The following is an 11,832-nucleotide window of genomic DNA, read 5'->3' as shown; positions in this document are numbered from 1 at the left end:
GGCAAAGGCTCTGGTGAGGCTGAGGGGAAACCCTCTCCCTTTAGTTCCTGTCCCACTATAGACCTCTCCACTAAGCTGACATCAGATTGCCTCCTGTAATAGTAAAGGTTTTTCCCCTTCTCCCAACCACTGGCCCTGACACTTAGCTTTTGGAAGATGAGCGGACAAAATCCATCCTCAGTCGGACATGGACGTTGAGATGTTCTCCACATGTGCTTCGGGGCTGCCGTTTCCAAGCTTTGGCTACGAGCCTCCTCAGGGTACCTAAGACAAAACAGAAAACGTGACTATTGCCCTCCAAAACAGTAATCCCCGGGACTCCTCCGCACCACTGCCCCAGCTCACCTCAAATCTTGATTTGACTCCAGAGGGTGCCCAGAAGATACCTGCAAAAAGAAAAGGTACACGCTTAGCATGCTGCTGCATAAAGCTCACCTATGAGTCAGCCTGCCTAAACACCAACTCACCTGCCCTCCTCTGTTCCTTGGCATGCCTGGGACAGCGACAGCACCTGCAAGGACACAAAGCAGAAAAGCGTGCTGAGATACTGTGAAAACACAACCTCACTAATCTGACAAGCATGCCACACCGATATCTTAAGCTTGCACCCACCTGGCATGGGCATGCTCGGCCATGATACATTGCAAGTGGACCACCTAAAATAAAAAAAAAAACAAGAGGAGATGTTTAGAGCTGCACCAGAAACTGAGACCTCAGCAGTAACAACTGCTTCTGTACGCTACTCAATGCTCACCTTGCCCACTCGGCCTTGACTGCTGTTCTCTGCCTTCACTTCCTAAAAAGAAAGACAAAGAACAGTGCTGTAAAAGCTACCATTTATGCTTCCTCTGCAGAGACAAACAGTGACTGACCTGCTCAGGGGAATCCCCTCACCCAGGATGGGGTGCTCTGCTTTGTGTTTAGGTAGCATACCTAGATAAATTGGGTAATTTGCTGTTAACTTACCTAATTATTCCTTGGTGATTACTAAGTAGTATATCAGGTGTGACTAAGTAGGGTGGAGAAGAATACTAATGATATAAATAGTCCAAGTTTCCTTGGGACTCCTAATTAGGCCTATCTACATTATAAACAAAAATAAGAAAAAAAAAAAAAAAAAAAAAAAAAAAAAAAAAACAACTCTCCTGGGCAGCATAAGGGTTAAGAACATGCCAGGCTCACCCTTCTCTGAGATAACTGGTCCAAAGGCACAGAAAGAAGTGCCCAGAAATGAATATTTAAATCCTGAAAATGCTGAAAAAGACAGAGCTTCCTTCAAGTGAACCTGTAAAAATGAGAAACCAGGGCAGTTAGCTCCACTGAAACTGATAAAATGGCAAATAAACCAATTCTGCCCTCTAATTTAGTCTCCAAAAATATTGTGAAAAGAAGGATTCTCCTCAATTTAAATCCCTCCAGCAATGAAAAAAGAGATTTTTTCCCTCATTTAAAGCTCTTAACAACGAGGGATAGCTGAGGAAGGTTTGCAGGAGGCACTTAAGGCTCACAAAGCAGCCTGACTTTGCAGTGGTGGCAGCTTGGGTCTGGGAGACATCCGGCGCAATGCACAATTTTCAGCATGCAGCCAGCCACTCTGGGCCACAGGCCCCTGAACAGCAGTGCTGGCCCTTTTCCCTGGCAAGCAAAACTAACACATCCAGGTTCCTGATGGCAGTTTGCAGGAGGCACTTGGCACTGTCAAAGTACCTTGAGTTGGCACTGGTTCCAGCTTGGCTCTGGGAGGCATATTTCGCAAAGTGGAATTTCAGCAGGCAGCAGTCCACTCCGGGCCACAGGCCCACGAACACAAACACCGGCCCATTTCCCTGGCAAACAAAACTCACCAGCCCAAGTTCATGATGGCAGATTGCAGGAGGCACTTGGCACTGGCTACGCAGCCTGATTTTGCGGTGGTGGCAGCGTCTTTTTGAGAGGCATCCTGCGCAATGCAGAATTTCAGGAGCCAGCAGGCCACTCATAGCACCTGGGCCCTTAACAGAAATGCCGTCCCTTTTCCTAGGTAAATAAAACTAACCATCCCAGGTTCCTCGTGTCAGTTTGCAGGAGACACATGGTATTGTTAATGCAGCCCGAGTTTTCACTGGTGCCAGCTTGGGTCTGGAAGGCATCTTGCGCAATGCGGAATTTAAGGAGCCAGACAGCCGCTCCGGGCCACAAGCCCCCAAACACCAAAGCCGGCCCTTTTCCCTGGAAAACAAAACTCACCAGACCAGGTTCCTGATGGCAAATTGCATGAGCACCTTAAGACTCTCAAACCATCCCAAGCTGCAAGTGGTGCCAGCTTAGCTCCTGGAGGCAACCTGCTCTGTGCCCAGGTGGATCTGGCTGCTCCCTGGTCCCCTCTGGATGCTCCAACCATAGCTCCTGGGGGGACACTTGGGATTCCCCTGTTAGCCCCTCTGGACTAGCAGGTCCCTGTGCAGGTGTGCCCAGGTAACCCTCTGAAAGCAGCTGGTCACACTGGGGGCTGCTAGACCTTGGCATGGGGGGTGAGGTGAAGAAAGGTTCTGTGAGGAGTTCCCTTCCCTACATGGCCCTTTGTCTGCCTCTTAAACAATGAGGCGCCAGACTTTCCTTTCCAAGGAAATTAACGGTCTTTCCTCTCTGTGTGCCTGTGGCCAAAACTGGGCTTCTGCCTCCAAAATTGCAGGTAGCAAACGATTTCTCACAGACCGCAGCTACCAGCAACAAAAACACTTGCTACCCTTGGACTGCCAAATGCCTCCTGCGAACTGACATCAACACACTGGTGGGGTCAGTGTGATTTTACAAGGAAAAGGGCCTGTGCCCTGCCCAGGGGCCTGTTGGCCTGAGTGGGCTGCCGCATCCTAAAATTCCCAACAGCAGAGGATATGTCCCAGACCCAAGCTGCCACCATTTCCAACTCAGGCTGCCTGGCAGTGCCAAGCACCTCCTGCAAACTGACATCAGGAAACTGGCGTGAGTTTTGTTTCCTGCGGAAGAGAGCCGACATTCATGCCCTGTTTAGCTGGAGAGGACAGCTAAAAGGGATGCTCTGATGTTCTGTTTGGACGATGAGCAACCTGGTCTCAAATTTGTGATAACTTAGAGGCACCATTTTTGCCTTGGCTCTGCACTGCAGGGTCAGCAGTGTTGAGCAGAGGGTTTTCAACCCACTTAGGAGAGTCAAGCTTTTGAGCCGCACTTGAGGCAAACACCTGATTTATTGCTTAGTTCAAAAAATTACCTCCCACAGTGTCTGGTGGGGCTGTGTGCTGATGAGGTTAGTGAGTCAAATCCAGGGTCTGGATTTGAAATAGCTTGATAAAGAGTAAGATTCGTAACTGTTGTAATTACACAGAGTAGCAGTGGGGTAATTAAGTTCTTCATCTGGGAAACAGAGCCAACCTGTTAGTGTCCAGACAACACTGCAGCAGCTGGGAGGTTGGTGATTGCTGTAGTGGTGGTTCCCTTTTCTAATGATTTTTGGAAAGCTGGTCCATCAGCTGAGGTTATTTGCATCTGCAGATCAGCACAATCAGTTTGGTGGCTGTAATGGATTGTTATTCCTATTTGATTGCAATGCTGAACATACCAGCCTGATCTCAGGGAGTGAAGGGAAAGGAAAAAAGGGGATGTGAGGATACTCAAAGCATCATTATGGACGCAAACATGCAGATAGCCCATGCAGTCCATGATGTGAATGTGAGTATATGTTGACTAAGGGATGCTTGAAATTCCAGCTAGTGGGATAACTGCAGAGATCAGCCATGCCTAGGAAAGTCTGCCATCTCCCGTTGCACCTTGAAGTAGCTTCTATACCCACCATAACCTTAATTTTCTTTCCCCGATGTCCCTTTGACAGGTGCACTCACTGCAGGCAGCTAGAGCACTGCTGCTGAGTACAGCCTGACGTGTTTTTGCAGCATGGGCTGTTGGATGCTATTTTGAACCCTACCAATGTGTTAGGATTTAAGCTTTTTTATTTTTCATATATTTGTAATCCTGCAGCCTGGCAGCTGCAGAGGTGTGAAACGCTGACACACCAGCTGCCAGCACCATTTACATCATCAAGATTGGTCTCTTAGGACAATAATGGGTGTAGGACAAATGATGATGGTGAGCTGAAAGTGCTATTACTCATTATTGAAACTTTGGATTGCTCTCTGGCCAGTGCTAAAACTATAAAGCCAGCAGCCAGTGGACAAGCCCTTGGTAACCTCTGCCACTGAACTAAAAGCTTTTGGAGGGGAACAGAAGTGCTATAAATCTTGTGGATGACGTTTAACATTTGTCAGAGAAACACTTTGGACTTATTTTAATCTCTTCAGCTTGGAAAGTTCATAATAACAAATAATGGGTGCCTTGAACCTGGCCAGTGAATCCCCCACCTCTCCCGGCTCCAAATGGAAACTCAAAGTGACCCCTTAACAGAAAGGGCAGCTCTGTTCATCGCTGCTTCTTGTGCACTGTGTGGTCTCCCAGTCACTGCTAAATGGATACAATCCTTGCAGTGTTTACACTTGCTGCCTGTTGCTGCGATGACACTGGAGCTGGCAAATGTTTTTACTTGATTTTTTCCCCCAAAAAGCTGTCCATTAATCTTCCTCAGTGCTTGGAAGAAAAGTAAATTATTTACCATGCGGATGTTATAGGGGATTGTTTCTTCATTAACATGTCATTTGGGAGTGTTAAATCTGTCTCTCATGCTAAGTTATGGATTGGGTTTATCAGGTGATTCGTCCAGGGATGAATCCTATCCAAACACACATCTACTAGCACCTCTTCTTCTGCCCAGATGCTTCCCTATGATGAGCGTCCCATGCTCCAAGTGAAACAAATGCTGTGCCGAGGCGAGTAACCTTATAAAGTGTACTTTCAAGCTAAATTTTGCTACTCACCTAAATGAGAAGTGGTCTCAGCTGGACAAAGAAAAAGGGATTTTGTGCCATGCCATTAGTATGCCTGCTGGTTTTAGCTGGGCTTATTCAGGCCATGCTGATCTCCTTGATGAGAGGCTTTACTGATAGGTAGATCAGTCACTACTGCACTAGACCAGATTCACAAAGAGTTGCTAAACCTAATTTAAAATTAGTATGTCAGGAAAAAAAGTGACCTTTTAATTGTCCTAGTGGTATCCAAATGGAAGATGCAGTGACAATTTCATGACAGGACAAGAGGACACAGTCACAAGCTGTGCCAGGGGAGGTTCAGGTTGCACATTGGGAAGAATTTCTTCACTGGAAGGGTTGTTAAGCATTGCCCTGGACTGCCTGAGGAGGTGGTGGAGTCCCCATCCCTGGGGTTCCTGGAAGTGTCCAAGGAATGACTGGAGGTGGCACTCAGTTCTGTGGTCTGGTTAACAGAGTGAGAATCGGTCACAGGTTGGACTCAGTCTTGGAGGTCTTCTCTAGCCTTTATGGTTCTGTATATTTGTGTTTCCTGGGCTGTCCCTGTCACTGTTTGTCCCAGATCCCTTCCCAGGAGTAAAGGAAGCAGGCTGACGTATGACCAGTTAGAAAGGGACTGTTTTCCCAAGTCCAGGTATTAGAGTGAGTTTTAGAAATACCTGTAATGAATATATATTAAAATAACAAAACCCAAAAAACCCCAACAATTTAAAATGCCACCAAAGTCCTTCTGCAAACAGCAGAGCACTATCCTGGGGAAAGCTGTTGGAGGACATAAGCTAAAAAATTCCACCTCATATTTCTGAGCGCAGAGTGTCTGAGCAGTCAGGGAGCTGCAAATGCACAGGCTTTTGGAAGAACTGGCACTGCCATATGCAAAACGTTGTGATATCTGGGCTGACTATGGCTGTCCTCAGCATGCTTGGAGCAGTGATTTTCCCCCTCTCTCACCCACAATTAACCTTCCTGTGACTGCCACAATACAGCAGGTTCCAAAGTGCTCTGAGAGCATCTGCTGAAAAGCATTGGATAAACACACTGTAGAAAGAGCACAAACTTAAACCTTTACCACCACTGCTTCCCTGCTTCATGTTAATATATATCTGGGGGAAGTGCATGTATAAATAAAAGCCAAACTGTGATATTGAGGTGCCTGCAGCGTGTTCTCCAGAGAAGAAATGTTTGAACAGTGACTTGGAAAGAAGAGGTTGACAGCCTGCAGTGGGTTTGACCAGAGAAATGAGTCTGTTACTGGAAATACTGATTGTCTCAGAGGTTCAGTGTTGCCAACCAGCCTGCACATACGGTACTGGTTTTATTGACACATGCATAAGACTAATCATGACACCTCTGTCAAATGAATCGCTGTGTACCATTTAACTAATGCTTAAAGCAGCCGCTTTTAAAAGATTGCCTTCGGGCACAGCCCGTCCAGGCAGAACAATATCATCTTAAGCACTCTCCAAGTTGCGGACAATTGGGAATTCTTGCCTTGTAGCAATATAATTATACAATACTAGTGGAAGTCAAACAAGAGGGCATTCAGCACCTGATTTTGCTCTCTGGCTCTGTCTTGCCTTCACTGGTTTTACTGATATCTCCATGTACAATCGCGTCTCTGGGCATTTGGTCTCCTTGAGTGTCTGAGGTGCTGGCTTCAGATTTGGTTGCTGGTGTGCAAGCAGAATTAACTGTGAATCAAGATTTTGGGTTACTCTGCAATCTTCTGTATTACTGTTTAAATAAAAGTTGATCACCTTTTTATAGAATGTTCTTATCATGACAACAGGAGATGCATTAATATAATTTCTCACTGGGAGTGATAGAGTGAATTAAGGATGTGTATTCCTGCTCAATAATGAGCAAGTGATTAAGTTCTATGTGAGTGCAAGAAACTTCTTCCCATACTGAGGATACAGTCAATTTTCTTTTTTCTGATTTCTCCTCATGTTTCTGCTTTCTACTTGTTAGTCAGCATACAGGAACAAGTGCCATCAGGGAGTAATAGGAGAAAATGTAGGTTTCTTTTTGACAAGGATATTTTTACAAGGATCTGTACCAGATATAATCTAGGATAGGGCAACACACTTCAACCCTCACTGCTCCATAGCTGGCCAAGGGTAAGATGCATAGGGAACAGAGACATTTACTGTCCAGTTCATAGCTGCACTGTCACACAGCTGCATGGCTGGAGACTGCTGTGTGTGCTGACCACAGGGACCAGCTGCTTGGGTCTCCATTTCTGGGCTTTGTGCATCCCTGTAACTGGAGGATATGGGAGAAGTAGGGGGAGAGTATCTAGCCACCTCTGTCTTCCAGAAGTGACCTGTTAAATTAATAACCTGTTTCATCTCTATACATCCAATGTCTATTCCTCCATCTAATCTCTCCACCTCTTTGGGTAAATCATCCTTCTGTTAGAACTGCAGCATTCTTCCTAGGAAAAGGGTGAGTAGTGATGAGTGGTAAACTGAAAGCAGAAAATAGATCACTCATGATATGGCTATTAGTACATTTGCTATTAATAAGTCAGATATTCCTTAGACGTCCCTTAAACTTTATCTCCTGACATTATAAGCTTGATAGCAATTCAGGGTGTTTATGGTTCCTATTAAATGAGTCTGCTTCTCAACACTAATTTTGAGCTAATGGAAGGTCATCCATATGATGGAAATTCTACTGTCTTAGACCCTGACTCCTCAGCATGGATCTCACTAGAAGATCAGGGCTTACCCTGCAGGAGATTTATATCTAAAGCACCCAAGAGCTTTAGGAGCATAAATCCTGTTGACCAATCAGCAGAAACTCCACAATGTGCTAACACCTTCAGCAAGAAACAACCTTCCTCACATCTGCGGGCAGAGAGTTCATTTTGAAGGAGCTGGTGGCAATAAATCCTCTAAATACTTTTGAAAATCTTTTCCAGAACAGACAAAACAGGTTTGTGGGCTGTAGGGAGCAGATGTATCCTGTGCACATCAGATATGTATTGCTGCATCATGACATCACAAAATTGCTTGAGCAGGCAGCTCTTCCCCCTTTTCTGGCATGGTTGCCGCTTAATGATAGATTCTGTTTGTTGAACTACTAGAGTAAAAGACACAACAGAGCCAAGGATATATAGCTTTATAATTGCTTTGTCCCCGTTGCCTTCTCTGCAAGCTCCCATCTTTTATCCTCCACTTGCTCCTCTTGCTCTCCTGCCACAGCTGGTGAGAATGGGGCCAGGTTTATGAAGACATCACCTGCTCATGTCAAAAGTGACACAACCCAATGCAATCTAGAGCTCCCCATGTTGTAAGCCTCTGATGACTATATTTATAATCCAATCATGCTGAAAAACACAAACATAACTTCTGTCTGACCTTCTCTATTAAACCACGAGGACTTTTTTTCCACTGGGATTTCTAATACCTTGACATATGCAGTATTTTGTCTGGTGGCATTTCCCCTGCCGCTCCTAATATTATTTCTGTGGCCAGGCTATGCATTGCAAATCTCTCAGCTTCAGCATGGTGTAAGAGTACCTTTCAAAGGTGCCTGCTGGTAGCTCTGGGTGGGATCTGTGCGGGAAGGGCAAGGGCAATGACTTGCAAGTGATGCCAGAATAGTCTCTGAAGAATGAGTGTAAATGATTGCTTTATGATATGTTGTTAAGGTAGAGGTAATGAGAAAATCTCTTGCTAGCTCTCAAGACTTTCACCCTCGCAGTCTCTGAGCACCTTCAGGCTATATGACCTCATCATCAGGATCCCAGTTTGTAGGATACAGAGGTTAAAACATCTGCTGAAGATCCTTCTGAAAGGTAACAAAAAGGGCAGGAATGAGATCCAGGTTTCATGAGTCTCCCTGTGCCCCAGAAGCCTAATTCCTGCTCTTACCTTTTGCTTCTAAAATCAGGCACTTCCCATGAACTGTTCCTCTGTTTATGGAACTGTGTTTAATGTTATCAGCAGAAACCCTTCAAAACACACTCACTCAAGCCAAAGTGTCTTTTGATCAGGTTTGATCAAAAGATCCGCACCCACATAAATGACTGGTGGCAGAGGGTGGTGGAGAGCCCACCCTGACCTTCCTCTTTCTTGCACTGATGTGCATTTGGAAACTGGTGTGGGTACATGCTGCTCTGTTAGTGCCAGTTGTACCTATGTCTTCTTTTCAGGACTACTAAAGACCTCTTGATGTTGTGGTGGTACAGGTCAGACTAGATGCCAGCCTCTTCCTCAGTACAGCTGTTGTCCACCCTCTGGGGCCCAAGGCTGCGCACACATGCAGTGTTAATGAAGACTTCTACATGAATAATCTACATGAATAGTCTACATGAATAATCGCCATGCAAATGAGACCTTGACCTGGTTTTCTTTGGACTAGAAGAAATCTCAACTTAAAAGTTTATCAGCTTTGCCCAATATCTGAGTAGGAGGAAGCCAGCCTTTGTCTGGGAGATCACTTCTGGGGATTCCCATCCTGCACTGGCCTGGGCAGTCTCGCGTGAACTATGTTGCTTATTGTTTCTTGTAATTAGTCCCATTTTTGAAGCTGGTGAAGTCATCAGCTTCAATTTGAATGTGTTCTGTCTTGGTTCAGACCAAACTCCTTTAGAAGCTATGCATAATTTATGGACTAGTTATACCCACTTCCAAAGAACAAATGAATCAGCGGAATTCCTTTGTAAGCTGGCTCATGCATACACTAGCACCTCTAGCAGAGTAGGAGTCATGAAACCTTCTCCTGGTATAAATGGCTGTATCCAAGTCTGGCTGAGAAGCTATACTTGACCTTACAGCTTATGCTGTCATATGATGAAAATGTGCAAATCGGGTAGGTAGTAGTGTTGCAGTGTTTTCTTGCATCTGAGTATATTCAGCTACCACTAAACCTTATAAATAAGCCTGGCCTAGATTGCTGGTGCTGTTATGTCAGCAAAGAGCATGAAACACAAGTCTTACCTAAGAGTGCTGTGCTGGCAGGGCTCCTGGTGCAGAGGAGGGAATCTAGCTCAACTCTGTGCTGGGAACTCTGATTAGTGTATGCCTTGTCTGCTTCAATAACAAGAAAATTGCATTTGCTCAAACCTTTTATTAAACACTTAAATCAGGCTTTGGTAGGTTTGTTGCTTTTGCCTGTTTTGCTGAGGCAGGGAGAAGGAGTATGTTGTTACAGCTTGGGACTGCACTTGAGAAAAGTTAACTTCTAAACCAGCCCAAACTGAGCATTTTTCCCTATCTGATGTTGCTTCGCTGCTATCAGACTCTGCAGTGCCCCAGAAGAGCCACAGCTGTATGGGATGGGCTTCTCTACACCGTATATACCTTCACATCACAAGATAATTGGGATGGGAGTTGCTTTTTTGCACAGGCCATCCTTTCTCACAGCCTATAGGAAAAGAGGATCCTTGCCTGGTGTCTCACTGGTGGTCTCCAAAAGCCCTTTAGAAATTCATTCCTCCCAGGGTCTCTAAAGGCTCTTTGGATTTCTGCATGGCCACAGCCCTTGTCAAGGTCCATTCAAGGAGTGTTTCACTGCTCTGGAACCCTGTGCCATAGCCCTGTAGCTTGAGTATCCCTCACGCATTTAAAATATCCTTTATGGCTGTTAGGAAAGAGAAAATTGACGAGAATGGCACTTACAGGACATCAATGATACAAAGGACCTCTTTATCCAAGAGGCATCTTGGCATTTGGGGCAGTATTTTACCTGTTTAAATGGCTTCCTCTAGAGCCCTTAAGTACACTGTTGTGCCAGCTAAGTATGGATTTTTAATGAAGCCCCCTCCTTTCTCCCCTCTTTTGCACATAACTATAATTTTAGAGGTTAAGAAATCCCCTTAATATCTAGCAAGAGGTTTAATGCTATATGCTCTTTAAAGAGCCCCCCCTACAACTGTGCTGTATTAATAGCTCTGAGATGATAATTTTTACATTCTTCTAGGACTGATGTCTGGTGTTAACATTTCATGATTATGTCAACGGAGCAGGGGGGATGGGAGCTATACCTGTCAGCTGATATTTTAACATGTGGCTTTAATCTTTTTAATTAACACAATTTCATGGGAAAAAAAAAAAAAAAAACAAACCACAAAACAAAATCCAACAGGCAAAACACAATATGTAAGCCTTTTTACCTGGGGAGGGTGAGTGGCTCCCACTGCTGCAATGTGGATGTTCCTCATTCACAGCAAATGGAGCACCACTGCAGAGCCCCATGTTAATCTGTGGTCATGGGGGCCCGCGGATGCCTTGGTGACAGATGAATATGCAGGAGAGGATGACTTCAGATCTTTCTGTTGGCATAATTCATACATCAAGTAAACATCTGAGTAAGGTTTCTATGGTATCAGGGTTGTATATCATCCTGGCCATGTGTGCATTTAGAAAAACACACAAAAACTTGCAATGTACCAGGTTTTGACAAACAAGACTAAAGACAGAGTTCTGCTCTTGGTGTGGATCATGTTTTGTGTCTAAGAGCACCATTGCTAGCTGTGCTTGTGACCCTTGAGAGATGGTTCTGCCATCCTGGGTCAGACTGGATTACCTACTGCAGTGATTGGTTGTAGATGTTTAAGAATAATAGAAGGGAGAGGGCATGTGTGTGGTGCTGCTTCAGAAACACTCTCCCACATGCCTTTTCTGCCCAAATCCAAGGCTGTCCTTGCACCTACCCCAGGCATTTCTCGAGCATTGCACTAATTAGGGCCACCTCTTCTCTGCCTGTTGTGACATCCTGAGGTCAGTGATGAGTCCTTGAATCACGTGTACATTTCATGATCAGTACATTTCACGAGTGGTACATTTTCAAGCTGACTCAGCCAGTCTATAAACTTGGTGCTTAGCTACTCTTCTCCACTTTTCAGTCATCACTATGCAGGTTTTTGCAGCAATGTGCCCTGGCAGCTGCCCTGGGGAGGGCAAGTAACTCTGGACCTGTGTATTGGTTC

General features: G+C 45.2%; 1 protein-coding gene across 1 annotated transcript in view; it reads left to right on the top strand.

Annotated features, from left to right (window-relative positions):
• Positions 1-3,654: 3,654 nt before the first annotated feature.
• Positions 3,655-11,832, top strand: part of LOC102043819 (protoheme IX farnesyltransferase, mitochondrial) — a 140,118-nt gene continuing 131,940 nt past the window's right edge. Inside the window, exons 1-2 of the mRNA XM_014309852.2 lie at positions 3,655-3,687; positions 8,604-8,697. Coding sequence (XP_014165327.1) covers positions 3,655-3,687; positions 8,604-8,697 — 127 coding nt within the window. The remainder of the gene's footprint in view (positions 3,688-8,603; positions 8,698-11,832) is intronic.

The sequence above is a fragment of the Geospiza fortis genome, unplaced genomic scaffold (genome assembly GCF_000277835.1).
Source record: "Geospiza fortis unplaced genomic scaffold, GeoFor_1.0 scaffold485, whole genome shotgun sequence".
NCBI lineage: Eukaryota > Metazoa > Chordata > Aves > Passeriformes > Thraupidae > Geospiza > Geospiza fortis.
This window is presented reverse-complemented; position numbering and strand designations above follow the sequence as displayed.